The sequence below is a fragment of the Ambystoma mexicanum genome, chromosome 2p (genome assembly GCF_040938575.1).
Source record: "Ambystoma mexicanum isolate Mex_15411 chromosome 2p, UKY_AmexF1_1, whole genome shotgun sequence".
In the NCBI taxonomy this organism is placed as follows: Eukaryota; Metazoa; Chordata; class Amphibia; order Caudata; family Ambystomatidae; genus Ambystoma; species Ambystoma mexicanum.
Genome location: NC_090923.1, coordinates 1,482,740,477 through 1,482,759,277, shown reverse-complemented (window position 1 = coordinate 1,482,759,277; position 18,801 = coordinate 1,482,740,477). Strand labels below are relative to the sequence as shown.

General features: G+C 48.6%; 1 protein-coding gene across 2 annotated transcripts in view; it reads left to right on the top strand.

The window, feature by feature from the left end:
• Nucleotides 1-18,801, top strand: part of ALG1 (ALG1 chitobiosyldiphosphodolichol beta-mannosyltransferase) — a 2,244,281-nt gene that overhangs the window by 903,783 nt on the left and 1,321,697 nt on the right. For both annotated transcript variants that reach the window (XM_069646120.1, XM_069646119.1), the window contains one exon: nt 3,095-3,216. In XM_069646120.1, coding sequence (XP_069502221.1) covers nt 3,095-3,216 — 122 coding nt within the window. The remainder of the gene's footprint in view (nt 1-3,094; nt 3,217-18,801) is intronic.

Genomic DNA, 18,801 nt, shown 5'->3' with positions numbered 1-18,801 from the left:
TCGCAGGATTTGGGAGGCAGGTCTGCCAAACATAGAGAAAAATATATCCTGAGCATTGAAGAGACAGAAATCCCTTTGGAGAAAGCTGGAAAGACCCTGGGGAAAGGGAATCAGCCCCTTGAGTCATGTGGAACTTTTGTTTGCTTTTCTCCACCTTTTTGGAACTTATGTTTCGAACTGTAAAGCTGGGCTGTAAGTCGGCAGCCAAAAAGACATTTCCCTTGTCACATTATATTAGGTTTAGCTTGTGTGGGAAAGGTTGGGATTTGGACAAAGGACAGCGACTTTTACTTTGGACTTTCTGACAGACCATTTCATTTGCTCGTTTTTTTGAGGCATGGAAACCCCTCTTTGTGTTAGGGCTAGTTAGGATTTTCTCCAATTACCCCCATTTTTATTAACTGCCCCCATTTGTAGTGTTAACAAAAGACTTTGCCAATCAACATGTCACCCTTGTGTCTACCTCTTATTCCTAAACCCTCACAAAGTGTTATTTATTTGTATATGTTCATCTGAACCTGACTTATTTAAATCTGTTAGTTAATAAAAATCTTGGGTAGCACCTAACATGGTGTGTGGACATTCCTTTGTGGGGGCTTGGGGATTCACTGTACCAAAGAGCTAGATTCACCTCCCTTGAGTCTCAGTCTTTGGTTGCTCGTCCTTTCTACCATTAGAGAACCTTGGCTGGGGTGCTCTGTGTCTCTATCCCAACCATATAGTAGGCAGAAGTACAGATACACCCTCCTGTGTTTACAGGCACATGTAGCTGGCCAGCTTATTTACATTGTTAGGACTGTGTATAAAGCTTGGAGGGACAAAATGGTGTTCCATATTAAACCCTTAATTTTTCAATACTTTCTCTTTTGTCCTTTTGATATCTGGAGAAGAGACTTTTGAATGCTTATTATCTCTGATGGCGGCAATTCTCATTGTCCGGAAACTCCCAGATACCCCCAAATGGTCCAGATTCGTAAATATTCTCACTCGGGTGTATATATTACTGAGAGGAATGCTTTTAGGAAATGATGCCTTTCTTGGCCTATTAATCTGAGCGACTCTGCCAACCCAACAGCATTGCCTCTGGAATGACCAATTTGTCATGTCTCTGGATATTTTCCCATGGATGGCGCTTTCTTCACATCTGTGGGGCGTTGCCAACCATCACCAGAGAAGAGTCTGAAACACTATTTACTATTTTCTTTTACAAATCTGTACTCCTGGAAACATGAACTACCATTCCTTTAATGCACCTACAAGATGTTTGGTGAACCTGGATGCCCAATCCAGAAACCCTTTTGGAATTTGGGTTGCATGCATACTGGTTTCACTTTTACTGGAAGGAGACAGACACATTTCAATGGACTGCAACATTCAAAATGCCACAGCAATTATTTTGCTGTTTCTATACAAACATTCCTAGTGTTTGTCAGCTCTAGATCCATACCAGAGATTTCCACTTACCACACCTGTGACTGCTTGAGTGCTTGTGTCCAACCCAATCATGCAGCTCCACCCTGGCATTCCTCCCCGTTAGCTGCCATGCCCTTCAGCTTCCTTGTCTGTGCATTGCATTCTGCACCTTATGCAGCTGCGACCCATTTGAAATTGCTCCCTGCCTTGCTGACTATTCTGCCTTGTACTTTCCCTGTGACTCTTCCTTGGTCATCTGCTTTTTTGTTTCAATGCATAAAGCCTTGCCTTGCAGGCTCAGTCCTGCACCATTTGGCTGCTGCCAGTGTGTTTTCTGTGGTCCTGCAGCAATTAACCTCTGTTCCTTGCACTTTTCACATTCAGTCTCCTTTTCTGCTCCCTGCTGTGCCCTTCCTTTGCTTTCCAGTCTATTTAGTCCATTAGTGTTTATCTTGCTTCTGTATGGATTTCCCTTGGTTCTAGTCCCGTTTTCCAGTCTTGAATTGAATAGTTAGTGTCTCCAGTGCAGTTTCCCAGACTGCTTGTGTTAGCTAGATTCAGTTACCTTGTGCCAGTACCTTGCCTCTGTTACCTTGTGCCATTTCTTTGCCTCTGTAAAGTTGTCCTACAGTTTTCGACATTCCTAGTTTCTCCTTTTCTGTTCTGAACTCTTGTTTCCCTGTTGGGGCTGTTAGTGTATGGTAAGTGTTTTATGGTGTCCGCACCTGTGTCTCTGTGTATTCCTTGGTACTGAGATTGACTCCTATACCCAAGAAGGCAATCTTTGCTCCTTGGTTTGTCTTGTTTTACCTATAGTCTATAGTGCATTTCATGTAACAGTGTTTTGGTTTCTGTTCTCACAACGACTGGACCCATAATGGCTTGTCTAATGTAAGTCCACTTCTTGTTTGTGCCTTAGGGTCCAGATACAGAAGCCACTCTTGCTGCCCCGCTTCCATTGGCTTGCAGGGTTGTGGTGCCTGTAAGAGTCGCTTGCAGTGAGGCATCAAGCTTCTCTTATTTCTGTGGTTAGTCTCAAGTCCAACCTGTGTACATCCCTACTGGGATTCCTCCTTGTTTGTCCAGCACATGGTTCCTATCCCTTCTTGTTCACCATCAGGGTCTGCCCTTTCTTCCTGTTCGGTTGTTCTGATTCATCTGGTCTTTTCTTCCTTCTAGTTTACTTTCCTGCTATATGTGCTTGCCTGTCCCCTTATATCAGCATATCCACACCCAAACCTACCTGTGTACCCCGTGTATCTCCTGACACAATGGGGAGTTAAGGGTTGACCAAAGTGTCTGAGCCCCTCTACTGAGAACAAACCTGGTTCAAATAACCTGTCTACAGCCATTTTCTAGCTTCACAGAGCAGTAATATCCATTTGCATATCAGTACAGTCTTACCCACTTCCTCTTAACTAGAGTACTGTCAGCAACTGCAGATACTTGTTTTTGCTTCGTTGGGTCTCATCAGTGAGGTGACGCCGAACCTCTATAAGACGCAATGGATTGTTAGATTTAGTTATTGTACATTGATAATATTTGTCGGATGAAATGTTCTTGTTATGTAGTGTCATGAATTTTAGATAATTCAGAATGCACTATACACTGACTGTCTTACAATGTAGTGTTTCATTTCCACATCATCCCCATCTTGCTTTTCTTTGTTCTCGTTGTACAGAATAGAGGCTGATGATCCCTGGGTCCAAAAGTCCATATTCACAGAGATGGACACCAGGACTGGTTGTGTAAAGCTCAGTAGCCAGAGGCCAGCGCTTTTGATCAGCAGCACCAGCTGGACAGGTAAGCAATGCTTGTGTATTTTGCATCCCCTATTGGGAGGTGGGCTGACAGATTAAACCAGTCTCTTCTGCTTTTGTGTGCATCAGTGCCCAATGTTTGAAGGCATCTACTGTTTAAAACTGTGTTATAGTCTCTTTCTACTCTGCAAACATTTTGAGTGAAGCAATCTGACAGTAGTAATAGTTACATATTTGGCATCTAGAAAGATGTGTGTATCTTTGGTAGGGTACTTGTAGCCTGCAGCGTCCTACAAACACTTCATACTGCATGTGCAGTGTGCAGCTGAGAGCATTACCTGGATTAAGTGAAACACAGCAGCCCTCCACTGTACAAGTACCCCATTGCTTGGGTGCAAGTTTAAGCAATGATGATTTAAAGTAAGAAGAGATCATGTCTGTTTGCTGTTAGATATCACTCCAGACCTCCCTTTTTCTCATTATTCTCAGGGTGCTAACCAGCAACTGCCCAGCTGTGTGAGATGGAACATGTCTACTAAAAACATGTATGCATCCCGATGACCTGATTAATTACTATCTTGTCCTAACCAGAGAATATTGGTAGAATGTGTGATAATATCCCAGAGCAACAGCTTGAGGACACTCCAGTCCGTATTACAGAAGTTGTATAGCATCTGTCTTTTGTCTGCTTCAGGGCCTAATGTGGAAAATGATAGTTGCTGCCATAGAAATGGGTCTTTTGTACCATTACATGGTCTTCAGCTCTGTCGACCGCAAGCTTGTTTCAAAAGTTTGGATCCATTTCAAAGCTAGATGACTTTCCCCTGCTGTCTCTTATTTCACAGGATCTTCTAAGAATTTGAACAATTGACCTCTAGTTTCCTTAAGGCACAGCGCTAATCTTATTCTGTTGGTTTAAGAAAAACACACACCTTCCTCTCCCCACCGCTTCCCCATTTGGGATGGGATTGGCCTCAGACAAGGGCACCCTTGCTATAACTATGCAGATGATTTCTCAGATTTTTGTAAAGCTTGGTAGATGTAGTAACTAATTCACCCTAAACTAAGGAAGTTGGGGGTGGGGGTCGGGGGAGGGAGCTTTGCAGTTGTTTGCCCTTCAATGGGCTCAAGTTAGTCTAGTAAAGCTAGTTCTCATAGACGCATTCCTCCCACGGATTCCTCATCCTCTAACATATCCAACCAATGCAGTCAGAGAAATATTTATTTCCAGCCCTTAGCTTCCGTTGTTCTGTTCCATCCTTGATTCATTTATAATGGAAAGGGCAGTCTCCGACATCTGCTGAGACGGCACACACCAGGATGGACCCCTGCTATTGTGGACTTGAACTAGGAAAAACCTCAAAAGCTAGAGGGGGGCACAAAATACTGGTGATAAAGGGCAGTCTCCAGTGAGTCCCAACGAGTTACAGTGAGAAACAACATGCATGCACTGTGTATCCTTATTATATTTAGCAGTGTTGACAGACTCTATCCGCTTACATCACTGGCTCCCGCATGTTGGTAACTGAATGTGCTGAGAAGCAGGTCTCAGGCTCCTACAATCATTGTGCAGCTCGAGCAAGACACAGTTTGATTATGCTTCATGATTTTTAAGATCTGCGCATCAAATTGAATACTCTGAAACACATGATTTTGATAGTTAAGCATTCTAATGGGTAAGAAGGAAGCTAACACCAAAATCTGTCTGCAGTTGGCTGCAAAGAGATTAGTGGCTATTGTAGTCCCCATTTCTGATGCTTGTGAATCTGCTTAGAATCACATGCTGTGCATATAGTCCGACATCTAGTCATAATCAGACTACTGCATCTTTCTTTCGAACATCGAAAAGGGACGTTGACATGGGCGTGACTGTAACCCTATCCCTAACGTAATGTGTAGTGTACCCAAAATCCTTCACGCATCGAGTTCCCACCAGATTGTTTTTTTCCGCCTATCTAGTAGGTCGCACATGCAGAGCTCGTATAGAGTTTATATTGCTTTGTCTACTTTTAAGCGCATGTGCTTAATTTCCTCGCCGGCTGCTTCGATTACTACTCGACGACTGATCCTGCCTCGCCAATGGTTCTTCTACTGATGACTTGGGGACCGATGTACTTGCGGCCTTGGCCCTCTGGCCCGGCCTCAAAGTAGGGAGAGTGAGGCCCTGTTTATCACTGACTTTCTCCTGAGAATGCCTCTTATTTGCCCCTCTTCTTTTTTCTTCTGTCTGGCTGCCGTTTCTCTGTTATGGAGCGAACGCCCTTTAAATTCTGACTGTCTTGCAACGGCAAATTTCTCTGGAAAGATACCCATCGCCAGTGTAATCAGTGTCTCCTCGTGACCATGACTAGTGGCTTTGCAAGGCCTGTAAACTTTTTCGTCCCCAAACCTCAAAAGTCAGGCGAACTAAGCAGTAGGCGGCCTGTGCTATGCAACACGAGGGTGACTCCCCCACTGGCGCCTTGGACAAGGAGTCTTTTGGCAACCACGACTCCGATTTGGAAGCTGTAGACCTAACAGTGGAACCTATGCATTCCCTCTTGTCCGTCCCCTGCCCCGAAAAGCATACCACTGGCAGTGCAATGGGAAGATCACAACCCGGTGACAAGGGCACACACACTACACCTGCACCTAAGCACACAACTCCTATGCTTTCCTCGATGGATCGGCCGAGAAAGCCTTCGACGCCTGCAGGCCCGTCAAAGTTTGACGGGCATACTGAACCTCCTGGTTCAGCACCCTCTGCTCACCCGCCATCGCGGCCTGCACATGGCACTAAGAAATCTTCTTCAGCGGGCGCTCCCATTAAATCTTCGGCCCTCGATGCGGTCGCATTGAAAGACATACCAAAATGGGCCAATTCATCCAAGACGCTCCCGAAGCTTCAGGAGAAGCTCTCTAAATCCTGTTTACATGGTCTTGACCCTAAAAAGGCCTCTCCTTTACCTGAGGGGTATTATCCAGCCTCTCCCCCACCATCTAAGGTCCTGCAGCAGGATTGTGTTCTAGCTGCTGAGCTCTTCCCTCCCACTAATGAGTCCAACTCCTCTGGGTGGTCTAGAGAGAAATGTGAGGCATGTATGGATAAAATGGCCAAATTTATCAACTTGTCGAGCCAGTTCAATGGTATCCTCCAGAGACATAGGCCTTTGAATTCTTGTCCTATTCCACTAAAGTCCCCAAGGCTCCTTTCACCAGGTGCACAATTTGCATCCCTGGATGAACAACCTCCTATTGATGTGTTCCTAGACGACCAGTATGACCCTGACCAGGACATCTACTATGTCCCTGACCCAGTTCCAGCATCGCAGGACCCCGTCTCTAAAGACTCAGACTGGGACTCTGCTGATGATCAGGGCACTTGGCACACTACCCCTTCCCATGACCCTGACCCAGACAAAATCTTTTTGGACGCTCCTCCCGTTAAACTCAGGGACTCATCCCCCATTGACGACCAGATGCTTTTTAATAACCTTCTCAAGAAGGCGGCTCGCCATTTTGAAATCATCACCAAGAAGCCATACCTGATTCAGATTTCATGGAGGATATCCTTAAGGAGAAGGTCCCAGTCATCCAGGCTATTCCGCTGTTGAACTTGGTGAAGAAATGCCTGGATCCCTTCTTGCTGACACCCTCACTTATTCGGGCAGTCAACCCTCGAGTCGATATGATGTTCCGCCCAGCGCCCTCCGACACTTTGTATATCAGAGGCCACACTGTTTCAGAATCAGTGGTCGTTATAATCAACAGGAAAACAGCAGGAGTGCAGACTATCCTTGTCAGACTCTCCTTTAAACAAGGATTGCAAGAAGCTGTACGCTCTCAGCAAACGTGTCACCACCTCTGCTGCTTTTTATACCAGAATCGCAAATAACCCAACGCTCCTTGCGGGCTATAGTGTTGTACAATAGGGACTCGAACAAGAGGGCCTTCAGAACATCCCAGAACCAGCCTGCACCCAACTTCTTGCTGTGGTCGCTGAAGGACGACAATTCACACAAAACTTCATGAAAAATACTATGGATTCGGCTGAAACAGCAGGACGAATCCTCACACAAGGGACGTATCTGAAGCGCCACTCCTCGCTGACAAATTCTGGATTTAAGCCAGAGACTCAAGCTTTCCTCATCATAAGCTGGTGGAAGATTCTGCTCTTTTCGGTAAGGTGGTCGATGAGACTCTGGAAACTGATAAAAAAGAGCACAAGACTCTAAAATCACTTAACCAAATCTCGGCCAAATCCTTTGTCCAGCGAGGTGCGTTTAATACCCGCCGACTCCTTTCTTGGGCAGTCTTCCTCCCATTACTCCGAGGGGCATTACTGGTCAGGAGGAACCCCTTGGTTTTCCGGTCTTCCAATCCACACAACTGCGAGATTTCGACACAGGAAGGGTAGAGGGAAAAACTCTGCAACTAGATGCTCCCCAGCCCCTACCAGCAAATGACCCAGCCGTCGAGTCCCCTCCCAAGTCTCCCCAGTCGTGGGGTGTCTAACATCTTTTACCCACACATGGGAGGGGAACACTTCAGACCATCACCCATGGGTACTGCATAGAATTCCTACAACCACCCCGCTACCATCCACCGAAGAGCAGACAACTATCGGCAGAGCATCTGCAAATCCTGGTGGAAGAAGTCCAGATCCTTCTAGAAAAGGGATCAGTCGAGGTCATCCCTCATCTTCAGGTAAACAACAGTATTTATTCAATATACTTCCTTGTACCCAACAAGGATCTAACCATGCGCCCTCTTATAGATCTGCGTCCTGCAAACAAATATGTCAAGCCTCAAAGGTTCAGGATCGACAACTCTTCAGGAAATAATCCCACTGTTGCAACAGGGGGATTACATGGCCACATTGGATATGACAGATGCATACTTTCATATTTCAATGTTGCCAGCGCACAGAAAGTATCTCAGGTTTGTGATAGATAACACACAAGGTGCTTCCCTTTGGCATTACCTCAGGCCAAAGGGTGTTTACAAAGGTACTAGTGGTAGCGGTGGCTCACCTTCGCAGGCTATCCATCAAGACAGTAGATCTCCTTTTCAATCTGGGATTCTCTATCAACAAGAAAAGTCTGGTCCCCAGTCAAGTCAAACAGTTTCTGGGGGCACTAATTCGGACAGAAGATGGCTTCATCTTCCCCTCCAACGAGAGGGATAAAAAATGTTTGTTCCAGATCCCTCACTATGTAGCCAGTTGCCAGATAACAGTATGAAAAGCCATGCGGCTACTGGGGATGATGGCATCCTGAACCTTCCCGATTCCACACGGCCAGCCGCGCGTTGCGGCCCATGCAGGTGTGGCTATCAAGCCAATGGTGTCAGGTCAGCAGTCAGTGGGACGATCTAATGGTTGTCTCGACATCCCTCATTCAGTCTCTGTAGTGGTGGTCAAAGGAAAACCTTCTGCAGAGGAAATCCTTTACCACCCCCACAGTAGAGGCCACTCTCACCACAGCAAATTAACAAGGGGGGTCCTGGGAGTCCCTCTGCCAGACATTAGTCCTGGTTGCGAGAGACTTACCCAGAGTCTTTAGCTCACTATCTTTCACAGAGAAGAAATATCCTAAACATATCAGTCTTTGTCCTGCCCTGGGGCAGTCCAGCACCGAAATGCTAGGCAATTCTCCTCTGAACAAGAGTACCAACAGCATCCCCAGACACGTGTTTCGGTCTGGTTGGACCTCATCAGTAGGGAGGAGCTGTGCCTCTCTAAGAATAGTGAGCAAGGGGTCCACGTCTGGATTCCCCTAGTAACTTAGGGAGAGACCCAAAGTTACTTGCATATGCAAATTAACAAGGGGGGTCCTGGGAGTCCCTCTGCCAGACATTAGTCCTGGTTGCGAGAGACTTACCCAGAGTCTTTAGCTCACTATCTTTCACAGAGAAGAAATATCCTAAACATATCAGTCTTTGTCCTGCCCTGGGGCAGTCCAGCACCGAAATGCTAGGCAATTCTCCTCTGAACAAGAGTACCAACAGCATCCCCAGACACGTGTTTCGGTCTGGTTGGACCTCATCAGTAGGGAGGAGCTGTGCCTCTCTAAGAATAGTGAGCAAGGGGTCCACGTCTGGATTCCCCTAGTAACTTAGGGTGAGATTCTGGAGGGTTGCCCAGAGCATTGCCAGTGGTTAAGATTAAGTCTAAACCTTCCAGCCATCACCTCTTTGTTTTTGCACTCTCACCACAGACCCGTCTGTCTGGGTGGGGGGCTCGCCTCCTACATCAGGCAGTGCGCGGAATGTGGGCCCGTCAGTAGTATCGAAACATATCAACCTGTTGGAACTACTTGAATTACTTCAGTGCCCCTACCGGCAAACTCTGAGTAAGCCGGTCCAGGAAAAATTCCGGATCCGGTATTACTGGCCGTTTTACCTGCATATTTCCCAGACTGGCTTACTCCTATTGACCCCCATAGTCCTTTATCTAACAGACCTATTAGACTCAGGACTTTTTTCAACTCTTTAAAGGTCCACCTTGCTGCCCTCTCTGTGTATACCACATCTCAAAGCAAGGTTTCAAGGTGGGGAATTCCTGTAAAGAAGGCTTTCATGGAAGGGGTGGAGAATTCCTGTAATCCAGACTTTCATGGAAGGGGTAAAAAGATGTTACCCTCCTGTTCCAACCCGACTCCCGGATGGGACTTGAATATAGTTCTCACAAGATTAATCCGTCCTCCTTTTGAGCCAATGCATAAGGCTAGCCTTAAAGCACTCGCCTATAAGACTGCTTTCTAGCGGCTGTTACTTCTATAAGGAGAGTTAATGAACTACAGGCTCTCTCAGTTCAGGACCCATTTGGGACTATTCACAAAGATAAGGTTGTATTGCGCACACACCCACATACTTCTAAGTCCTGTCCCCTGTCCCCTTTCCTCCATCCTGCATGAGTTTCCCTCGCTAGGGACAGGACCGGAACCTTTTTCACCAGAAAAATAACACTTTCCCTTTAAATTTATACATGCGCTGGGTGCGACCTTGGAAGCATGCACTCTCTTAACCCTGCCCTCCGGCGCCACACCTCAGTCCTCTTTTCCGCACCAACGGGAGCGGACCGGTTTCATCAGCGCTCATGGTTGAGCCCCTATGGGCCTATAATTCCATGCGCATTCCCATAGTTTTGTTCATAGTCTAATAATTCTATTACATTTTTTTCAGATACTTTGAATACTTTAAGGGATACACCGTCCACCGGTGGTGACCCAGCTTGTCCCCGCCGCCTGTCGTCCACAACGGGCTTCAATAGGTGCCCATCATGCAGCGGTTCATTTCTCATGCCAGACCCGCACGCCCTCTGCCTACGGTGCCCGGTTCCGGCCCCCATTGATACAGTAAGTAGAGACGTCTGTGTAGCCACAGACATGAGAAGGACAGCCTGGCAACCAGGTTCAATCCTGATGTCCACGAGAGAATCTTAGATTTGCCTTTCGAGGCGACTTGTCCACTCCACCACAGTTGAGGAACTGGACAAAAAGAAAAGCAGCTCCCAAACAGCCAAATCACTGGCTATTCTTACTAAACCGGCACCAAGAATTTTGAGCAGGGCCAGTCTCGTTCGTACAAGGGTCGGACCTTCGGCGGGCTCTGGGGCTTCGAAGACCGCCAGGCCAGGCAGCCGGACTGGTCTCGTTGCCAGCACAGGCGTAAACACCAAAAGGCATCTCATAAGGGATTCTTTCAATCCCCCTCCTGGGTATTGCTAGGCAGAAACCTGTGCAGTTCCCTCTGGGACCACTGCAAAAGATTTAGGACTACAGGTGTTTGGCAGTAAACCCACTTGGTAGCAGTCTGTACCACACAGATTCACTTGGTAGCTGTGGCTGTGCAGTCAGGCTACCCTCAAGAAGAGTTAGGCAGTATACAGAGTATTCACAATAGGTCAAAAGAACACAATAGAACAAGTAAACACTGACCAGGGCTTGGTGTAAAAGAGATATAATTATTTATTTAAAACCACATCTAGAAAAACACACAGGCACTAATAGTAAGCAATTCAAAAACACGGTCACTAAAAGATATACACTCCCTTAGAAGAATATTAGACAAGTCTTAAGGAAAGCCCCACTAATTTTCAGACAGCGGTGAGCGCTTAACGTAGATGGCACTCTAATTTGTTTTAAAAGGGAGAGAAAAGCAGAGAATACATTGAAACAGATCCCAACACTTTTTCACGAACGCAACAAGAGAGGAAGGCAAAGTAACACCGTGAGTTTAGAGTCAGTAGGCCGGATCCACTTTAAGAGGATCAAAACGAAATGTGTCCAAGGTCACACGGTTGCAGTGCACAAAAGTCTTGTAACGGTTCAAAAAGAGTTCGACCAAAGAAGGGGACCAGTTAGAGGGTCAAGGCGGCCAGCCCAGTCCAGAAGGTTAAGGGGTTATTATTACCTTGTAGCAATCTTTAGAAAGGGAGGCCTGGCGGACACAGTACCTTAAAGTGGTGAGAATACTCCAGCGGGGGCAGTTGTTCCTGGCAGCGGATGCAAGTCGGTGCTTCGTCCGGGGGAAAAGAGGATCTCGTCGTGGAGGAAGACAGGAGTCCGTTGCACTGCCAGGGAAGAAACCAGCCGCGGAGTTCTCAGGTAAAAGGAGCGGTCCTTTTATTCGCGGTCCAGTGGTAAGTGGCTATCTGGTTGCCGGGGTGCTTGGCACGGGCAATTTGACCACAAGCCGGGCTGGGGTGTGAAGAGAAGAAGGTAAACTGGTTGTGCCCACCAGTCAGGGGAAGAAGCCTCTCCAGCCGGGAGATCTTCTCTGTCATCGGGAAGTGGTGAGTCGGTTACGCAGGGCTCCACCGGTGGTGTCGTCATGGTAGGTCGGCTCAGCTTCTCCCTCGTCGGATTCTCAGGTCCTTTGGCGACTTCTGAAGTTCGAGTCCCCAAAGCCCTGCTTTTATGCAGCACACCCCCATTCACTCAGCCTAGCTGTCAATCAAACATGCTAAGTGGTGAGCCGGCTGGCTCACCACTTGGGCCAATCACATAAGAGTGCGACTTGAGTTACCAAGGTAACTCAGTCCAGGGTGCCTGAACCCCCCTCCCACACGCCATGTGATACCCAGACAGAGTGGTACCACTTTTGGAGGCTTCTGTGGAGAAGCCCGCCAAAAAAGTGGAACAAAGGGCTCGACTTGGTTTGGAGTCACAGAAGAGAACACAAACGCCATTTTAGAATCGAGTCCTGGCAAAAAATACCAACCGGCGAATTAATATTAATTAAATAAACCGGCGGTTTGTTCGAGGCTATGAGAATTAAATAATTAAAGTTGGTAACCTCGAACAATGGGAAAATCCCATAGGGATATATTTGCGATCGAATATAAAAAGTAGTATCCACTGCCACCAGCCAAAACTCGATCATGGGGCACGGAGACATGCCCCCTCGACTAACAGACCCCGGGGCAATCGAATTGCCCTGACCAGTACGTCCACAATATGATGGTTTGTACTGGTTTCTGTTCATAATTTGGAACTAGTAAAGCCAATGGTGACTTTACATGCCCTGGGAGACAGTAGTCAGTCCCAGGGTACGGAGTCTATGGTGGGGTGTCACTATGACACACCTGTGTTACTGCACGCAGGGTGCTGTGTAACACAAATAGTAAAAACACATGAGACCCTATGGAGTAAAGGACCCCATAGCCCATAAAACACATAAACAGTCAAAGGAACACCATGAATCACGTCCAAGAGTGGGAGAAAAATAGTCTCACTCTTGGCAGGAGAAAAAAACAAACTCCAGAAATCCAGCAAAGCTGCTGGGGGACTCACTAGGTTAGGAAATTCATCCTAAAGAGAGAATTCTCCCTAACAGGTGCCAGCCTCAAAACCAAAGAAGCAATGAAGGGACGTTTCAGATCCACAGCACCCCAGCCGGGGGCAGATAGGCTCACCACAGTGAGGCTTGTAGGGCATGGTTTGTAGACGCCTGGGTGATTTCTGTAATCTCACAGGGCTTCCGGCTACCTCTCCCATCTCCTCCTCCTTGTCCCCCACCCCATAGATCCCACAGCAGGGGGTTGGGATTTTACTCTTGCATCTTTGCTATTCAGAAGAACTACTAGGCTGGCCTGTGAGTGGTCCTAGATGTATCCTTCTTAAACCTGCACTTGGCTCTACAGAAATTCAAAATGGTAACGCCAGCTCTGATAGCAGAGACGCTGTGTGTGTGGGAGACTGGACATGCTCCCTGGATCTGAAGGACGCATACCCCATAGCGCAGTCTCATCAACCCTTCCTCAGGTTTCGGGTCATGGGTATGTCTTCAAGGCTCCTGAATGTGGTGACGGCTCTGCTCCAGGCGGAGGGCCATCATGTATAAACGAACCTCGACGACTGGTTAGTCTGAGCGGGGTCTCCGGACCAAGTCAAGTATTCAACCGTCAAGCTCATGAGCACACTCTATGAACTGGGGTTCTCAATCAACTTCCAGAAGTCACAGTTACAACCGACACAAACACTGACGTTCTTGGGTCTACAGTGGGACATGGTGTTCCCCATGAGGGAAAAAGTGACAACTATCAAGGCTGCTTCGGGGCACTTCCACGGCAGGACTGTAACCACGGCATGGTGGTATCAGCACCTATTGGGTGTAATGGCGGCCTGTCTCCTGGCGGTCCCTACGCCAGGCTACGAATGAGGAGGCTGCAGCCACACTTTTCGGCCTCCTGAGATCAGGAATCGGGAGCTCAGGCGGCAGCAATCGCCATACCCACGCACCTGCACCAGGACCTGGAGTGATGGAGGCAGGAGGCCAAACTCTTGGCGGGCAGACCCTTCAGACTGCCTAAGGCGGATAACACCATAACGACACACTCCTCCCTCCAGGGTTGGGGGGCCACCCTGGGCGGACATGCGGTGCATCGTCTAGTGACGACCAGCAGAACCATATCAACTGGTTGGAAATAATGGCTATCTGGCTCGCGCTCAGGGCATTCCTTCCCATCAAGAGCAAAGTAGTGTGCATTCAGACGGACAACTCTACTTGCATGTATTACCTCAACAAACGGGGCACCAAATTATGCCTCTGTGCAGGCTGGCAATAGCCATTTGGGATTGGGCCATTGTGAGGGACATCTGAATCTCGGCAGTGCACCTTCCGGTAGAGTCGAACCTAGAGGCCGACAGCCTCAGCTGGCTGGTCTCGGACAACGAGTGGCAGGTCCTTATGGACATTTTCAGCAGGTGGGGGCACCCGAGCATAGACTTGATTGTGATGGAAAGCAACCGGACGTGCCAGCGGTTGGCCTCCTGGGATGGCCGGGGCCAGGGCTCCATGGGGGACCCGCTACAGATTCAAGGGAATGAAAAGTGGGCTTACGCATTCTCTCCGACCCCCCACCCCTTCTCTACAAGGACATCGGCAAGATCAGGGAAGCAAGCCAGCTGTGTCTCATTCTAATAGCTTCACAGTGGCCGGCCAGGCCATGGTTCTCAGACCAGCTGCAGTTGTCTGATCAACCACTGGTTCCCCTCCCTCTCGGCCCGGACCCTCTATTGGTGCAGCAAGGGGGAGTGGTGATGCACCCCTTCCCGGAGAAGCTAGCCCTTGCCGCTTGGTGCCTGAGCAGGTAACACTTCATGAGTCTGGCTACTCGGAAGCAGTTCAAGAGCCAAATGGACCAGATTCTGCTTCTGGGCCAAAGAAAATGGAGTGGACCCACTGAATTGCACGCTATACCAGGTGTTCTCATTCTCAGCTTATTTAGCTATATCAGGGGTCCAGGAGGACATGTGTCGGACATACCTTGCAGCCATAGGTGCATACAGGAATTCAGACAGGTATTCCTTTTCGTCATCCAACTCAGTGGTGAAAAGACATCTCGTGGGGCTAACAAGACTGTACCCTCCTGTCAGGTGCCTGCATCCAGTCTGGGTACTTCATGTGGTTCTCGGCGTCCATGCGCACAAACCTTTTAAGTCCATGGCTACAGTAGACATCAAATTAGTCACTCTCAAGACACACCGAACATCGGCTTGGGAGTCAGCGAGATTCATGCTGTAGTGGCTACAGAGCCATACACTGTGTTTCATCGGGACAAGGTGGTGCTTCACACACATCCTAGGTTCCACCCAAAGGTCGTCTCCGCTTTTCATCTCAACGAGGAGATCGTGCTCCCCACCTTCTTCCCTAATCCGGCAGAGGAGGCGGAAAAGGTGCTCCACTGTCTGGACGTCAGACGAGCTTTGAATTTCTACCTGACCAGGACTAAGGACTTCCGCAGATGGGAGGCATTGTCACCTTCAGAGGATCGAAACCAGGCGATCAAGCTTCCAAGGCATCTATAGCTAGATGGATGGTTGTAGCCATCAACGAGGCGTACAAGTGTCATAAATCACCAATGTATCAATTGAAAAGGATACGGTAACCAAAAAAGGATATAATCGGTAGGGCTCTTCCGGATCCTATTTTCACACGACTTGATTGTAGGTAGGTCAAATTAGACCTTCCAAATGATACAACTCTCTGACTGAATGAAACAGGCAGAGAGATGGATCACTGGAAAGGGCGTGGGAATTGGATAGGAAGTATGCCTAGGATAGATAAAGTATCATAAGAAACTCTCCCAAACTCAAATTACTAAAATAACACAGTATTAGTATTAATTCAGACACTGACCTATGGCAAAACTGAAGTAATCCACGAAAGTCTCTTGAAGAAAATCAGGAGTTGAACAAACGACAAAGGAAGGGAAGATTAGTAACGGAGACTTATCCCGAACGGCACGAGGCTCTCGCTAGATACCTGGTTGGTGCACCACAGGATAGCGTCCAAAGTACTGTGCACAATCACCTTCCAATAGTTCATGAAATACTTCCTTTCCCACGAAGAACAAAAGTTTGAATTTCACCTGTTAACTGTCACAGGTACCAAAGGTTCAAAGTAGTTCAGAAAACCACGTGCAGGATTGCACGCGACAGCAAACACGCAGCCAGGCCAGCCGCGCTTGGAGACAGCGTTTCCGCGTGGAGATTTAGCACGCAAACTGGATACACGCAGCCCAGGACAGCCGCGCTTGAAAACAGCGTCCGCGTGTGGAGATTTGGCACGCGAACAGGATACACGCAGCCCAGGACAGCCACGCTTGAAAACAGCGTCCGCGTGTAGAGATTTAGCACGGAAACAGGATACACGCAGCTCAGGACAGCCACGCTTGCAGACAGCGTCCGCATGGAGATTTGGCACGCGAACAGGATACACGCAGCTCAGGACAGCCGCGCTTGCAGACAGCGTCCGCGTGGAGATTTGGCACGCGAACAGGATATACGCAGCTCAGGACAGCCGCGCTTGCAGACAGCGTCCGCGTGGAGATTTGGCATGCGAACAGGATACACGCAGCTCAGGACAGCTGCGCTTGCAGACAGCGTCCGCGTGGAGATTTGGCACGCAAACAGGATACACGCAGCTCAGGAATTAGCGTGTGGAGGAAAACATGCTCCAAAAGGCCAAAGAAGTTGCTGAAGGGAATGCGAGGACGCAGGTGTCATGATGCCTACCCCCGGAGCACCAGGCCAGGCCCAGCACCCCCGGAAGCAGGCATCATGCCCTCGGGTAAAAGTCCAGCGGCCCCTTATAGGGGCTCTTTGGACTCAGTCCTGGCGCCTTTGGCGCCAGGCTCATAAAGGGAGGTGTTTTGTGCACTTACCTGATGCAGACCATGCTGCACGCTTCAGGCCTCCCTGAGACCTGAAAGGGACTATTTTTTCATAGGGACTATTTTTTCACTCGGGCGTGGCCAGGGAAGGATACATACCTAGTTGGGGAAGGATACATACCTGGGACTTCTTTGGAGGCTATTTAAGCCACACCCAGACAGCAGCTCATGCTTCGCGTTGTTCTGCTTCCTGCAGCTTAACGCTCACCGTGTCTGCTCCTGGACTCCAGCCACACCCGCCTCGAACCTGGAAGACCTCCAAGGAAGGAAGGAAGAGAAGAGAAAGGTGAAAACCAAGGACTATTTCAAACTTCTTACCTGCATCCGGAATCTTCTCGCCAGCATCCCTGAAGAAAGACTTCCATTTAAAAGCATCGCGTTGCTCGCTGCAGCGCCATGCTTCACTCACCTGTCCTCGAGACATCTCCCGGCTCCATCGCGGCTGTCAGCATCGGACGCCACATCTCTGCACCTAGGGGAGAGAGGAAGAAACAAAAGGTGAGCAGAAGGAACACAGAAGGAAAGCCTGATTAACAGCCATAATACTTACGTACGGCTTTTCTTCCACATTTCGGTCGGCGCCGCCCCGTTGGCAGGTACCGTACCCCGGCCCCTATGGGGAAAGGACAAGAGACATTTCTGGGGAATGATAAGGACATTTAGAGGGATCGCCCTCATCACTACTCACCTCGGCAGTTTAACCCCTCGACGCATCGCCTTCATTCTGCACCTGAAATAAAGGACAGATCACAGGTTAGAAAGACAACATAAAGGGGGCCTCACTTGAACTTTGAACTTAAATACTTATGGCGCATCGCTCAGGAAAGTCAAGTGGATTTTGCCAGCGCCATTCTGAAAACCAGTGAAGTAACTGGACGAACGCGCGCCCCTGCACCAGAAGCAGGATGGAGAGTTCATCCTTCCAAACCATAAGGTGAGCTTAAACCGGGGTTTGGAGGAAGTTAGAGGAACGAAGGGGGAAAGGGGGGAGCTAGCACACTATTCTGCAGACTGTTAATCCCCTTTCTCATCTGCAGAAGGATATTCCTACGGGCCAGGCAAGCACGATTTGGAGGTCCTGTCCAATCGGTGTTCCGGGTCCTGCGCATCATGCTAGAAGAGGCCACAGCAATCCAGACTAGACCAGCGCCCCCGTGGGAACCAGGTGAGCGTTACAGAACGCGAAGCCTTCCTACAAATTCCCACCCAGGCGCTATGGAAACTTCCAAAACTGACCAGTTGGCCCAATTACTGGGGGAATTACGGGCCGAAGTACACGCCGCTCGTCAAGAGACTAGTGCCCTCAGGAGGGAAGTGATTGTAATAAAGGATAGAGCTGATGACCTGGCTAGACAGCTTTTGCAAGGTCAAGCTGGACAAACTCCTTTACCCGGTTCCGGGGGGAACCCCGCTCCTGTGGTTTCCAGTAACCCGGTGCAGATTAATCTACCTGGAAACATGCCGCTGGCCCCACCTGAACGCTTTGCTGGGGACCCCAAACGATTCGGCGTATTCATGAATCAGTGTCGTTTGCACTTCCTATGCAGACCTGGGGTCTTCCCTAATGATCAGACCAAGGTAGCCTTTGTGTTGTCATATCTCAGCGGCTGTGCTGCCGATTGGTCAGTCCCACTGGTAATTCACGATGACCCGATTCTTCGTGATTTTCAAGGATTTCAAACAAGCATGGAAAGGTTATTTGCTCGACACTCCCAGGGACAGGCTCTGGATGACGAACTTCTATCTCTGCGACAGGGCAATCAAGACCTTCTATCCTACATTGCAACCTTCAATAGACTAATTGTGGAAACTGGTTGGCCAGAGGATAAAAGAATCACGTTATTCTATCGAGGTCTACGCGGAGAACTTAAAGATGTCCTGGCACAAGTTGTAAATCCGCCCCAAGAATGCACTGAATATATAGACTTAGTGGTCCAATTGGATCACAGGCTGCAAAACAGAAAAGCA